The sequence below is a fragment of the Lucilia sericata genome, unplaced genomic scaffold (assembly GCF_015586225.1).
Source record: "Lucilia sericata isolate MDLA Ls3-8-SP2 unplaced genomic scaffold, ASM1558622v1 Contig000167F_arrow, whole genome shotgun sequence".
Classification (NCBI taxonomy): Eukaryota; Metazoa; Arthropoda; class Insecta; order Diptera; family Calliphoridae; genus Lucilia; species Lucilia sericata.
Window position 1 is genome coordinate 6,358 of NW_023994196.1, and position 12,367 is coordinate 18,724.

General features: G+C 30.2%; 1 protein-coding gene across 1 annotated transcript; it reads right to left on the bottom strand.

Moving 5' to 3' along the window:
• Positions 1 to 6,739: 6,739 nt before the first annotated feature.
• LOC119601466 (calcyphosin-like protein) lies at positions 6,740 to 10,654 on the bottom strand. Its single transcript, XM_037952411.1, has 4 exons — positions 10,570 to 10,654; positions 7,434 to 7,614; positions 7,190 to 7,367; positions 6,740 to 7,128 (listed from the first exon to the last, which is right to left on the bottom strand). The coding sequence occupies exons 2-4, from the start codon at positions 7,583 to 7,585 to the stop codon at positions 6,808 to 6,810; spliced, it is 651 nt and encodes a 216-aa protein (XP_037808339.1). The 5' UTR covers positions 7,586 to 7,614; positions 10,570 to 10,654; the 3' UTR covers positions 6,740 to 6,807.
• Positions 10,655 to 12,367: the final 1,713 nt, after the last annotated feature.

The window sequence follows — 12,367 nt, forward strand, 5'->3', positions numbered from 1 at the left end:
CAGACGGACATAGCTTAATGAACTCAGAAAGTGATTCTGAGCCGATTGGTATATTTTAAGGTGGCTGTAGGATCAATATTTTTGAGTGTTAGAAACATCAGCACAAACGCATAATACCCTCCTCACTATAGTGGTATAAGGTATAAATAGCGAAATTATCGAATCATACAGACCTAAGCTTTACGACATCTACTTTGATATTGGGAACATAAGATTCAATATCATATTAATTATCATCACTGTGCCACATAAAGCATCAGTTTACTATATCTGCATTATGGAAAAAAAAAACTAAAAACTATAAAAGACGAAAAACTAACACATAAGAATAATAATAATAATAATAATAATAACAGCAACACTAACACCAACAACAGCCAAGACAACATAACTACAGCAACATGTATTGCTGAAAATTGAAAAGAATGCACTGCAAACAACAAACAAAACAAAAACTCAAAAAAAAAGAAACAGAAATCCAAATAATGTAAAAGGATGTTTTGTTAAAATTTACTATAAATTCACATAACTGAAATTTTTGTTAGAAACCGTTTAAATAACCCAAAACAACACTTACCACATCCGTTTTATATAATACGAGAATTTTTGCTTTTAGCTGCAACATTCAACTATTATACTTTTGCATCTTGTTCATTTTCACTCCAAACATACACAAACATTTACATGTATATAAGAAAACTAAGGGTGTATATGTGTGTGTGTGCATGTGTTAAACACGCGAGAGGAAGGAAACTAAATAAAAAAGAAATTCAAAATGTTTTTTAAATATAAATATACTATTATGTATGTTTGTACGTAAAAAGGCACAAGTGAAACCATGCTGGTTTTTTATACAAGTTTATAAGTGCCAGAGTGTTTGGTATTTATAATTGCATAGAATACGAGGATTGATGAAAAATTTATTGAAATTTTAGATATTTATTGAAGAATAAGCTAAAAAACAAATTAATCACAGAGATCTGAATCAGGCTTTTTAATTTCTCTATTACATTTTCAACATATCGCTTCCTATAATTAAAAAAAAACTCGGTTTATATTTTCGGGAATGTTTTATTATCTACAAAATTTCGATTTTTAATTTTTTATAATTTGAAAAAAAAAAAAAAAATTGAAGATAAAAGTTCTACATGGATTAGCACGACCATCCTATATTTAAGCTTTTAAATGTGCAACATTTAGAGCCCAAATGAAAATTCAAAAAAGCCACACACAAACAAAGATGATGATCATGTTTTAGAATGCAATGAAAATATTTTCACATGAAATTTATTACCAACTCTTGAAAGCCATAAAAAGGAAATTGTACACAATATCCTTTACTACTTTTTATTCGTATTATATTATTTTCTAAAAAACCGTTCATTCGTTCGGTTTGTACTTTTATCACTATTTCAAACAGTTATTGTATGCGTATTTTTATATGTATATACATTAGACCGACTACCAAAAAATGGTGCTTGAGTTACCCCTCTCAAAATAGTCATTCAAAAATACCTTTTTAAAATTTGGTTAAGATCACCAACGGCCATCGCCAGACTTAAAATTTTTTGGGAATCATCATAATATAAAGCAAGGTAAAGTTTTATGAGGCAAAAAAAACTCATTTTTGCTATCCAAACAGAGTGAGTCGGTCTAATCTACATATATGTATGTGTTTGTTCGGTTTAAATGTGTTTGAATATCACTTCTTATGATACCCTAGTATTATCTCTATAAACATTTGTTCGTTTCGATTTTAAGCGATATTAAATTATACCAATAGTATCATAATTGCAAAACAGAAATATTTAAATAACGATAACTTTAAAAACCTATACTTTTATGAGAAGAAGTACTAAATTACTTTATGGGAAAGTAGTACCTAACAAAGTACTGTCTAGTGTGCTGAGTATAGTAATGACTAATCGATTAAATAATCTACCAGTGCCATTTTTGCAAAAAAATAACTTTCTCTGGCTTACATTTTGCAAACCTAAATCTTGTCGTAAAGAACAGATAAATTAACAAGTTAGAGTGCTACATTCGGCTAAGCCGAATCTTAAATACCCCTTCACCAGCTACTTTAATAATAACACTTTTTTAATTGATCAAATATTTGTAGAAATAAGTTTTCGTATTTTTTAATAGAAAACTACAATATTTAAATAGATTAAATCTGCTATAAATGCAATTTTTATTGAACATTACAAACACCATTTTTTAATATTTTTATAGGGCCCTAAAATATACTTTAGCGATATTTAATAATTTGTAAGTATGCATGTGTGTTAAAGGTTTAAGGAAATTCAAAACAAAACCCATATTTATAAAGTTGTTGATTGTTTATTGTAGGAATTTTGCATAGAAAATGTGCGTAATAAACCTAAAATAAACGATTGATATCTTTATGAATACAGGGCAAAGTTTTATACTAAACTAATTAAGTACGATTAAAGTGATTTTCGGGAAGTGTCCGAATCAATTGTAGACCGATCGTAAAAAATTCTTCCAGCTACATATCTGTATATAAAATCAAAATATGGACCGATAGTGAATAAATTTTAAAATAACATTTTTGTGTGTAAAAGCAATATTTCTGCCAAATATTGTATGGATATCATTATTTGGTAATGAGTTATATGCATTTAAGTGTTTTTCTGAAGGGGAAGCTATGACCAATTGTGGACCGATCCGAAAAAAATTAAATATATGTATATGTGCCACATTTTGTATGAATATCATTATTTGTTAATGAGTTATGTGCCTCTAAGTGTTTTTCTGGAGCGGACCTTGTATAGGAGCTATGACCAATTGTGGACCGATCAAAAAAAAAAAAAAAACACTAATATTTCTTTTATGTATATCTTAATTTAGTAACGATTTATGTGCGTTTAAGTGATTTCCATTAACATTTAAAGGTAACATTTGTGGCAATTTTTGTATTAAGTGTTTTTCTGAAGGGGACCTTGAGTGGGACATACGTCCAAATATGGACCGATCCGGAAAAAGCATCTACAGTAACATTTCTGTATATAAAAGATATATTTGTGGCAAATCTTGTATGGGTATCTTAATATAGTAATGAGTGATTCTCGGGAGGGGGCCAATTATGGACCGATCCAGAAATTTTTTGTATTACCATAAAACTTGTAAAATTTTTTAAAGATATCGACATTTAACCGAAAGTTATTAGCAATAATCTCATTTTCCGGGAAATTGTATATTTTTGTGGGATGTATATGAAGTTGTGGACCGATTCCGCCAATTTTCAGTTTTTTCGTAGTTTTTTAAAATTTTGATTCATATATTTTCCCGATGTTAACCGATTTTGCTCAATTTCAATACCAAACATCTTAGGTAAATTAAGAATTTTGTTAAATTCGATTGCTTTGTCTTGTCGTGAGCGTGTTTTACACAGACAGACGGTCATAGCTAGATCGATTCAGAATTTGATAAGGACCCAGAATATTTAAAGTTTGTCTCAGATGAATATGTATTGGTATTACATACGGAATAAAAAGGAAAAAAACCCTTTATCATCACTAATGGTGGTGGAGGGTATAAAAAAACTAATTCGATTTTTTTTACTTTCAAGTGCCTCTCTGAAATAGGCGTATACTTTTTATTTGTAATATCGATAAATCATTATCACGTATACGTGCAGGTGTCGTTAATAAAAGCTGTGCACTTTCACAATGTGAAACTTTCTACTTGAAATTAAGATATGGAGATGTAGTTTTTTGATTTTATATGTTCACAATTTTTATTCTTTATGTGAAGTTATCACTAGTCTATTGACTACATGTCTAATAACTAGTCTATTGAATAATGTATGGATTAGTTTATGGTCTTATCCAATGTTTGGGCTATGGACTAGTGTACGATCTAATATATTGACTAGTGTAAGGACTAATATAAAAGGCCCCTTCAGACGATCACACTTTACGTACGTAAAGTCTAATGAAAAAGTAAACTGAAATTCCATCCGTATGACAAAAAAGAGAATAAAAGTCGTATGATTTATATTTTTTGTGTTTGGTATAAAACAATAACAAAGTAAGATGGAAACAGCTGTTTCACTTTTTTTGTATGTGTTAATATAAAAATATATCCCTGATCTAATGCGACTTGCTTGTTTTTTGAATCATTTCAAAAAATGAAGAGTCCCATACGACTGTCAAATTTTCCATCCGTATTTTCTCTCAATGTGTGATGGTTGTCTTTAGACAAATTATTGACTATTCCATGAACCAGTCTATGAAATCATCTATTGATTAATCTGTTGACTAGTCCATGGACGATTCTATCAACCAGTCTATGACTAATCTGTTGACTAGTATATATTTAAAATGAAAATCTATTATTGGCCTACTGGCTAAAATTACTTTATATTATAGTAGTATATGATATAGTCGAGTTGATCTACTACTTGTCTATACTTGTTTTATTCTTCTTATATTTTATTAGTGTTGGTTGTGTGAACAAGAACGAGTATTAACAATTTTTTATGCAATGAATTTAAAGATTTTGTTTTATAAATTCTTTTATTTGTCAATTCACATTGCATTTCCTATGTTTTATGTTGCGGACTATAAAAATTGTTTGTGTATGTGTTGGGTCTTGTTTCCGTTATTTTGATTTAGCTAGGATTGACATTAACATAATATTGCAAAACTATTTAACTACGTATGTATATGTATAGTAGAAGTATGTATGTTCATATAAGCACTTGCTATCATGAACGTCAGAAGAATGTGTACATATACGACGTAAAATGTGTTTCTGGTGATATGAGGATCAATGAATTAACGATCGTTGCATAATCACACTTTAAACGGTACTCCCCGAAGACATTTGTAAATTGTAGATACTAATTACACTTAAAGTCTATATAACAAGTAATAATATTAGAACAAATATAATGAGAAAATATAAAATAAAAGTAGTTACATTTAAAGTGAATTAGATCTGTATAATATTTCAAACAATAGTTAAGAAAATTACTTCAAATAAAAACAAGTAAAAAATTGGGCGAGTCCGACTATATAATACCCTACACCTGTTACAAAAATAAAATGTGATTTAGTTTTCATAATAAAGCATTTAAGTTGAGTTGTACCTTGTCTCAGATATACTTAAGCCATTTATTGTTGAATAAAATTGTGGATATTTAAGTCAAATTTTGAAGGGGGCTTTTTATAGGGGCTAGGGTCAAATAAGGCTTATAATTATAAAATTCTTGGTTTTATAGCTTTTTGTCGAGATAGGAGTATATTAAACATAATTATGAACTTAAAATGCGGGTTCAGTTGTATGGGGGCGAGGTGAAATAATGGACCGATGTTAACCATTTTCAATAGGCTTCGTCTCCGGTACCATAGAAGATCATGTACCATTGAATTATCTCCAAAATTGCAACCTGTAGTTTGATTACAAGGTTTACAAGCCCTATTCGGGAGTTCAGTTGTATGGGGGCTAGGTGAAATAATGAACCGATCTTAACCATTTTCAATAGGCTTTGTCCCTGGGACAATAGAAGATCATGTACCAAATTTTATTGCATTATGTTCAAATTGCTACCTGTAGTTTGATTACAAGGTTTACATGTACGGACGGACGGACATAGCTAAATCGACTCAGAAAATGATTTTGAACCGATTGGTATACTTTATGGTGGGTATAGGACCAATATTATCGTGCGTTACATATATCAGCACAAACCAAATATACCCTCCCCACTAAAGTGGTGTAGGTTATAACTATATCCGGTTTTGAAGATAATATTCAATGTTATGAGCATTTCTTTAACGCTTGCTCTATGTTTTTAGATATTTTCGGCTGAGTTTATAGATACTACTATCGATGTGTAAGTTTAATATGTATTAAGTATTTTCTTTTTATATCATCTACTTGTATTGTATATAAACAAAAGAAGAAAGTTCGATTTAAAATTATAATTTAAAATCAACAAATTTACAAAGATAAACAAAACAAAATATACACTGTGGTACGGGTAGCTAAGATATTGTGTACAACATAAAACTGATATTATTGGTTCTATTTTTTTATACTTTCAATTTATATGGTAAATATAGTTTAAGTTATTGGATTTGTTATAATAGTTTTGATGTTATTGAACGCTTTTGTTACAAACTAAAAAAAATGTTGATATTATGGTTAAAGTTTGTTTTGTAAAATATTATATTGTTTTATGCAGAAATATTTTCACAACATAAATTTAATTAATATTTTAGTTGAACATATTCTTTGAAATTTGACTAGTTGAAGGAATTAGAGATGTTCAATGTACATTGCTTTTTGATTTTATCATATCGTATATAATACATGGTAACAGTGATCATAGACCTCGACTATCAAACTGTCTGTGTGTTATACTGCCTACAACGTCCACAAAAAAAGAGAATGAAAACTTTCAATGTTAATAAATATTAAATAGAAACGCTTTGTATAGAAAATGTGCATCTGAGACCCAACAAAGTTGCAGGTACTTATCGAATTCTGAGTTGATTTAGCTATGTCCGTCTGTCTGTCTGCCTAAAACGCGCTCATGTTAAAGCAAAATAAACAAAACAAATGAACCAAATTGATATCTTTAAAACATGTTGTCTTGGAGCAAATCGGATGATCTATGAGTTTCGACTTGTGTTATGAATAATTGAAGGCTTAAAAAAACATTAGAAAAAATGTTAAATCTTTCTAAAATTTTGTAAAATTTAAATTCCAAGGTGATTTAATAAAACGTTTATTTAAACATGTGCAATTTTACCAAAATACATAAAAATTTATTTACAATTTATAAGCACGTCTCATTACCAAATCAAAATAAGCATCATTATCAATGGAAGCACTTATAGTGGCATAGTAATTAATAAATTCCTCTTTAGTTACTTTGGCCTTTTGCTGCTCACCATCATCGTCATCAACAAAATTATTTAAAAATTGTTCAAGAATTTCGGTTTCTGTCAAATCACCACTCAAGTATTTTGGATGATTACGGACACAATAGATATTTTTTAAATCCTCAACTGTAATAACACCATCACAGTTACTGTCAATTTTTTCAAAAGCCTTATTAACGATATCCAAACGATTGCGGGTCATAGAGGGCTGAAAGGAAAATATTCAAATATAAATTATTTGTATTAAATATTTCACTTTGTTTATTTACCCTTAATTTAGTTAAAAATACACTAGTATTTATGGAACCATCACTGTTGACATCAAGACTATTAAAGAGTGTTTTAGTTTCATCCTCATTAAGATTAAGGCCAGATTTCTTTATGCCCTCTATAAATTCTTGCAAACTTAGGGTATTATTGGCATTTGTATCCATTTTGCGAAAGGTTCTAGAGTTAGGAATAAAATTAATTTTATTATAAGTTGTTTATTAGTTAAGGAACTAAACTACTTACTTTGCTAGTCCCAAAATACCAGCGGCACCTTTAGCGAAACACATTAGCCTTAGTTTATAAATTGGTTCCTTGTCCACTCCATTGGCCAATTCACGCTTGGAATTGTTTATAAGCGTGGCTTCTTTAGAGTAAAAATCATCGCGATAACTCATTTTCTTTGAATATATAATATATTTTGCAACTAATTAAAACGAAATTTGGAAAATAAAAAATAAAAATAATTTTGATTATTCAAAATTTAAAAGTTTCCTTGAATAAAAAAAATATCACAATTCTTTTGATTTTTAAACATTTGATAACTAAGTAATTTTCAAGAGAGCTCATGTATTTAAGGGAAGCATTGCTATGCATAGTAAACTCCTCAATATATGTACTGGTTCTAGACTTATAGACTCTCGAAATATTGATCCTAGAACCACAAAAGAAGATAAATTCAGGATCCTTATTATATCCATTGGTTATCTATTGAAAGATGATTATCGTGGTAGTTCACTGCGCACGAACAGTCAAGTAGAGTCAAAGAGACTCAGTTATGACCAGACCACTCTACTCGTCAGATGTAGTATTGTATAGTATTAGATGCAGCCTGTAGCAGTGAGAAATCTCAAGATATCTTTAAGCTTAGACCCAGATATCTCACCAAGGTTGGATATGAAGCTGCCAAGAAAACGGTTTCTCTTAACGGCTAGAGCAAGGCATTCACAGAGACGATGGAAGACCGTTTCTTCCTTTTCCCTGTCTTTGCAACTGTGACAGTACGCGTTAAAGGCCAACTTGTATGTCTGCCTAGCAACAAGTGTCATGTTATTACCGCTATCAATCTCGATATATCGCTATAACTTTGAGTTATAAGATGTCTTGTGCGTTTCTGATTGAAAGAAAGCCAAAATAACTTGGCCTTTTTACATGTGCCTAGGATATTCCATATATTTTTAGCCTTTTGGGGAATAATCTGATGATACTGATTTTGATAAAACCTAACGAATTTGCTACTTAAACGGTGTTGGAGATATAAAGAGCAGATCCCATTCTGGCAAGCTCATCTGTCTGTTCATTACCATAATATCTCCCTATGCGCAGGGGCCCAAACAAGGGTAATGTCAGACAGGCGACATTGTCTGACTAATAGGGAAGTGGTAGTATAGGAGTTTAGAGAAAGAAGTACCGCTTGACCGTCGTCAAAAATTCCTATATTGCCACGAATATTGAGATCGTATATTAGCCTAAAGGCTGACATTATCGCAAATATTTTAGCCTGAAAAACACTACAGTTGTTGGGAAGACGGTAAGCTTCTTCACAGAAGACACCAGAATCAACACCACAGTTCATTTTAGAACCATCTGTAAAGATTCTGGTGGTTCGCTCGGTTGGTTGCTTATACACAACTCTCTCGTAGTAGGAACTCTAACTGAAAACTCTACGAAAGTCCATGTGTGGGGTAATATAGTCAGAAGATTGGAGGTAGTAGGATTAAAATCTTAGTGTATCCATATGTTCTTGATCTCCATCTTCCATACGAGTTAAGCCTCGCTGCGCTGCAAGCAGATATGTCCATTATATGCAGGGCTTCTGAAAGACTAGTTCATGGAGCACCTATTATCCCAATGCATGCTGATCTCTGAACTTTATATACCTGACCTACAACAATTTTTTTCTTAATTGAAGTCCACCATTGAGAGATCCTTATATAAGAATATGACGTACTACGGCTGTATACATCCATTTAACTCTGTTGGAACTAAGCTTTCATTTTATACCAAAAATTTTATATCGGCGCCCGTTGCATTCTTGTCTCTGTGTTGGATGTTAAGTTTCCATGATAATATGGAGTCTAGGATGATTCCTATATATTTAGCATTGCTTGATAAGGGGATTTCGCAGTTCATTAACCGCGGAAATTTTAAGCTTGGAGTCTTGGATTTTTCTGTCTTGCTTGGGTTTACTCTCAGGCCGCTATCTGTGGCCCAGTTATTGAGTAGCACCAGAACATTAGACAGAATATCGTTAATCCACGTTGTTGTCTAGTTTAATAAGAATCGAGTTAACTCCTTCCCTATGGTGTGCCTCTCTTCACTTGTTTGGACTTGGCGCTTAGCAAGTGCTTGCTCAATTGCAGAAGTATTTACTTTATTGGAGGCACCTTCTATGTCTAAGAGGGCTCCTATTGTATACTATTTAAATTCCAGGGATCTTTCTATAACTCGGACAACCTCAAGTAGAGCTGTCTCTGTAGATCGTCCTTTAACGTTTTTACGGACTACAAGACCAGAAGAATAAGTACATTTTTACAAAACTGAACAGAGGGTATGTTGGCTGGTTGAAAGCCGTGATGAGATCTCTAGTCGATGAGCCTTTCCAGTGTTTTGAGCTGAAAAGATGAAAGGCTAATAGGAGGAAAGTCTTTCACATTCTTAGAATTCTTTTGCTAGCTTTAGGAATAAAAATTACCTTAACCTATCTCCAATCAACCAGAACATAGTTGAAAGAGAGGCTAAGCTTGAATGTTCCATGAAGCCAAGAGATGATATAGGTCCTGTCATGGGAGATGATATTATAACTGATTACCGAACAAACGAAGATTTAAAGCTCCAAAGAAATGCGCTGTTGATAAAGTTTGTTTGGTACTGAAAACAGAAAATATCGGTCCTTGTTCCAAACAAATGTCCTTACATCTCTGTTATTTCTGTTATTTATACAGCATTCGTGATAACATTTCTTAGAAGTTATCGAAAATTTTAATATCTATAGTGGCCATGGTCCACTTATAAGGACCATGATCTTCTTAGACTTAAAATTACGACTCATCAGTTTATTGTAAATCAAAAATTTGTTATACCGTCAAAAGATCCTAGCTTAATCATTTAGAAAAGTATAATTTAGTCGTTAATTCGATTGGTTTAAAAAAACATTTTACGATTGCATTAGATATCAATCATTTATTGAGTAAAAAATAACTACAGTCAAGCTTTTTTCCAACTGCTCTAATTATAATTAATTTTCCTACTCAATTACTCTTTGAAAAAACAAGTTATATCAAGTGGTTGCAGGACACGACACATTTTAATTAACCATCTTTTCACTAAAAGGACTTACAAATAAATCAATATTTCTATTATTTGCAATAGTTAAAAGTACCTTTTCCTTATTTTTTTATTGTTGAAAAATTATAAATATTTTTTTTTAATAAAGCGACTTGTTACACGTGGCAAATGTATATTGATACTGTGCTATGAAAACAAATTGTTCACAACAATATTAAAGAAAACTTGCAACAAGCAGCGTATACAAAAAATACACATGAAATACAAATCCAACCTATTATTTTCATTGAAAGTCAGCATGTAGTCTAGAAACTAAATAAGGCATCAAATAGTAATAAAAACAACAACTAATGCAAATACGTATTTGAGAAATTCTAAGGCGGTAACTACTAAATATAAATACATCAACCACCCCATAGAGAAGATAAATTTTCCATTGTCATATTTTATTTAGTTGTCGTTATAAATGTTAATTTTACCAATATTGGGCATAAGATATTTATATAGAAATCAAAATTCAAAGAACTATTAAAGCTTGTTGAAACAAACATATTGAACATACATTCAAATTAATGTATTTAAGTTAAACTGGGTGGGGTTTATATTTTTACTGTTAACACTATGGCAACCACAGGGAGTTGTTTGTTTTATTCTACACTATTATAGTGTTGAGGGTTTTATGCACAGAAAAAATTATCGGTAGTTTATTTTCAATTAACATGTTTTCCTCTTTCTTTAACTTTTATTTAAACAATTTTTTAATTGTCATAATTATCTCATTGTTTTAATCCTAAGTATACAAATTTTATTAAACTTTTAATTGAATTAATTAATTTTTTAATTGGCTGAAAAAGTTTTTCCAGCCTACTTTTTATTTTGGTTTTTTGTTTTGATATTTTATTTAAATAGTTTCATTATTTATAATGGCAAATATGTTTATAATTCTCAAATAGTCAATAATATTTTAGGCATAAGAAGTTGAAGTTTCATAAATATTTTAAAATTTTTAAATCACTTTATTTGTTCAAATGTGACAATAAAGAGATATTTTTGAGAGTGCTTATCGCATTGTTAAAGGTAATGTAATCCTTTAATGTTGTAAGCATTCAATTAATGATTTGATTATTTCAATCATCGACTTAATTGATTTTTCATACATTTTTAACCAAACTGTTCAATTAATTTGATTAATAAACTAATTAAAATGTAAGTTTTATTTTATTAAATATTTAATTTATCCAATTAATGAATAATTTTGAATTTAATTACTGATGTTAATTGTTTTGATTATTTCTTTAATTGGAAAAAAATATATTTTTACAAATTTCATAATTGATATCATCATTTTGTTGATAGGTGCAAAATATGCTTGATGCAATCAATTTGATAATTAAAACACATTTTCAGTTTTTTCTGTGTGGTTATATTTTCATATTTTAACTATGCTGAAAAAATTTTTAAACTCTCTGATAACTTCAATGATAACCTAAAAAATAACGCTCCAAATATTCTGAAATTTCTTATACAAAATTTTAAAACCGATGTCTTTTGATCGTGATGAAATTTGCAATGTTATTCCTATTATAATTTTCAACAAGATCTGTCAAGAACTCTCTGAGTTACTGTAGGTTAAAGTTTGTTTCTCATTCCATTTGAAACATTTTAATATTTCCTGAAAATCGTCAACTATATTATAATGCACTCATGCTTTCTTAAGACTAAGAAAAGCGCCTTTAAAAACTTTACATGTATTAGGTACCTTAATTTGAGCCCTCATAGCTATGTTCATTTCAAATTTTATTCCGATTGGGGTATTTATTAAATTAAAATATGATCAGAATCCCCATTATAAGCCTCTAACAGAAAAGACGGCAAATTTCTCTGCATTGTAT

Bases quoted from the DNA above. Each gene is read 5' to 3' on its own strand.
- LOC119601466 (XM_037952411.1), bottom strand. From the start codon at position 7,585: ATGAGTTATCGCGATGATTTTTACTCTAAAGAAGCCACGCTTATAAAC. The intron at 7,368-7,433 runs GTAAGTAGTTTA...TCCTAACTCTAG, and splicing joins GGTATTTTGGGACTAGCAAA to AACCTTTCGCAAAATGGATA. The intron at 7,129-7,189 runs GTAAATAAACAA...TTTTCCTTTCAG, and splicing joins TATTTTTAACTAAATTAAGG to CCCTCTATGACCCGCAATCG.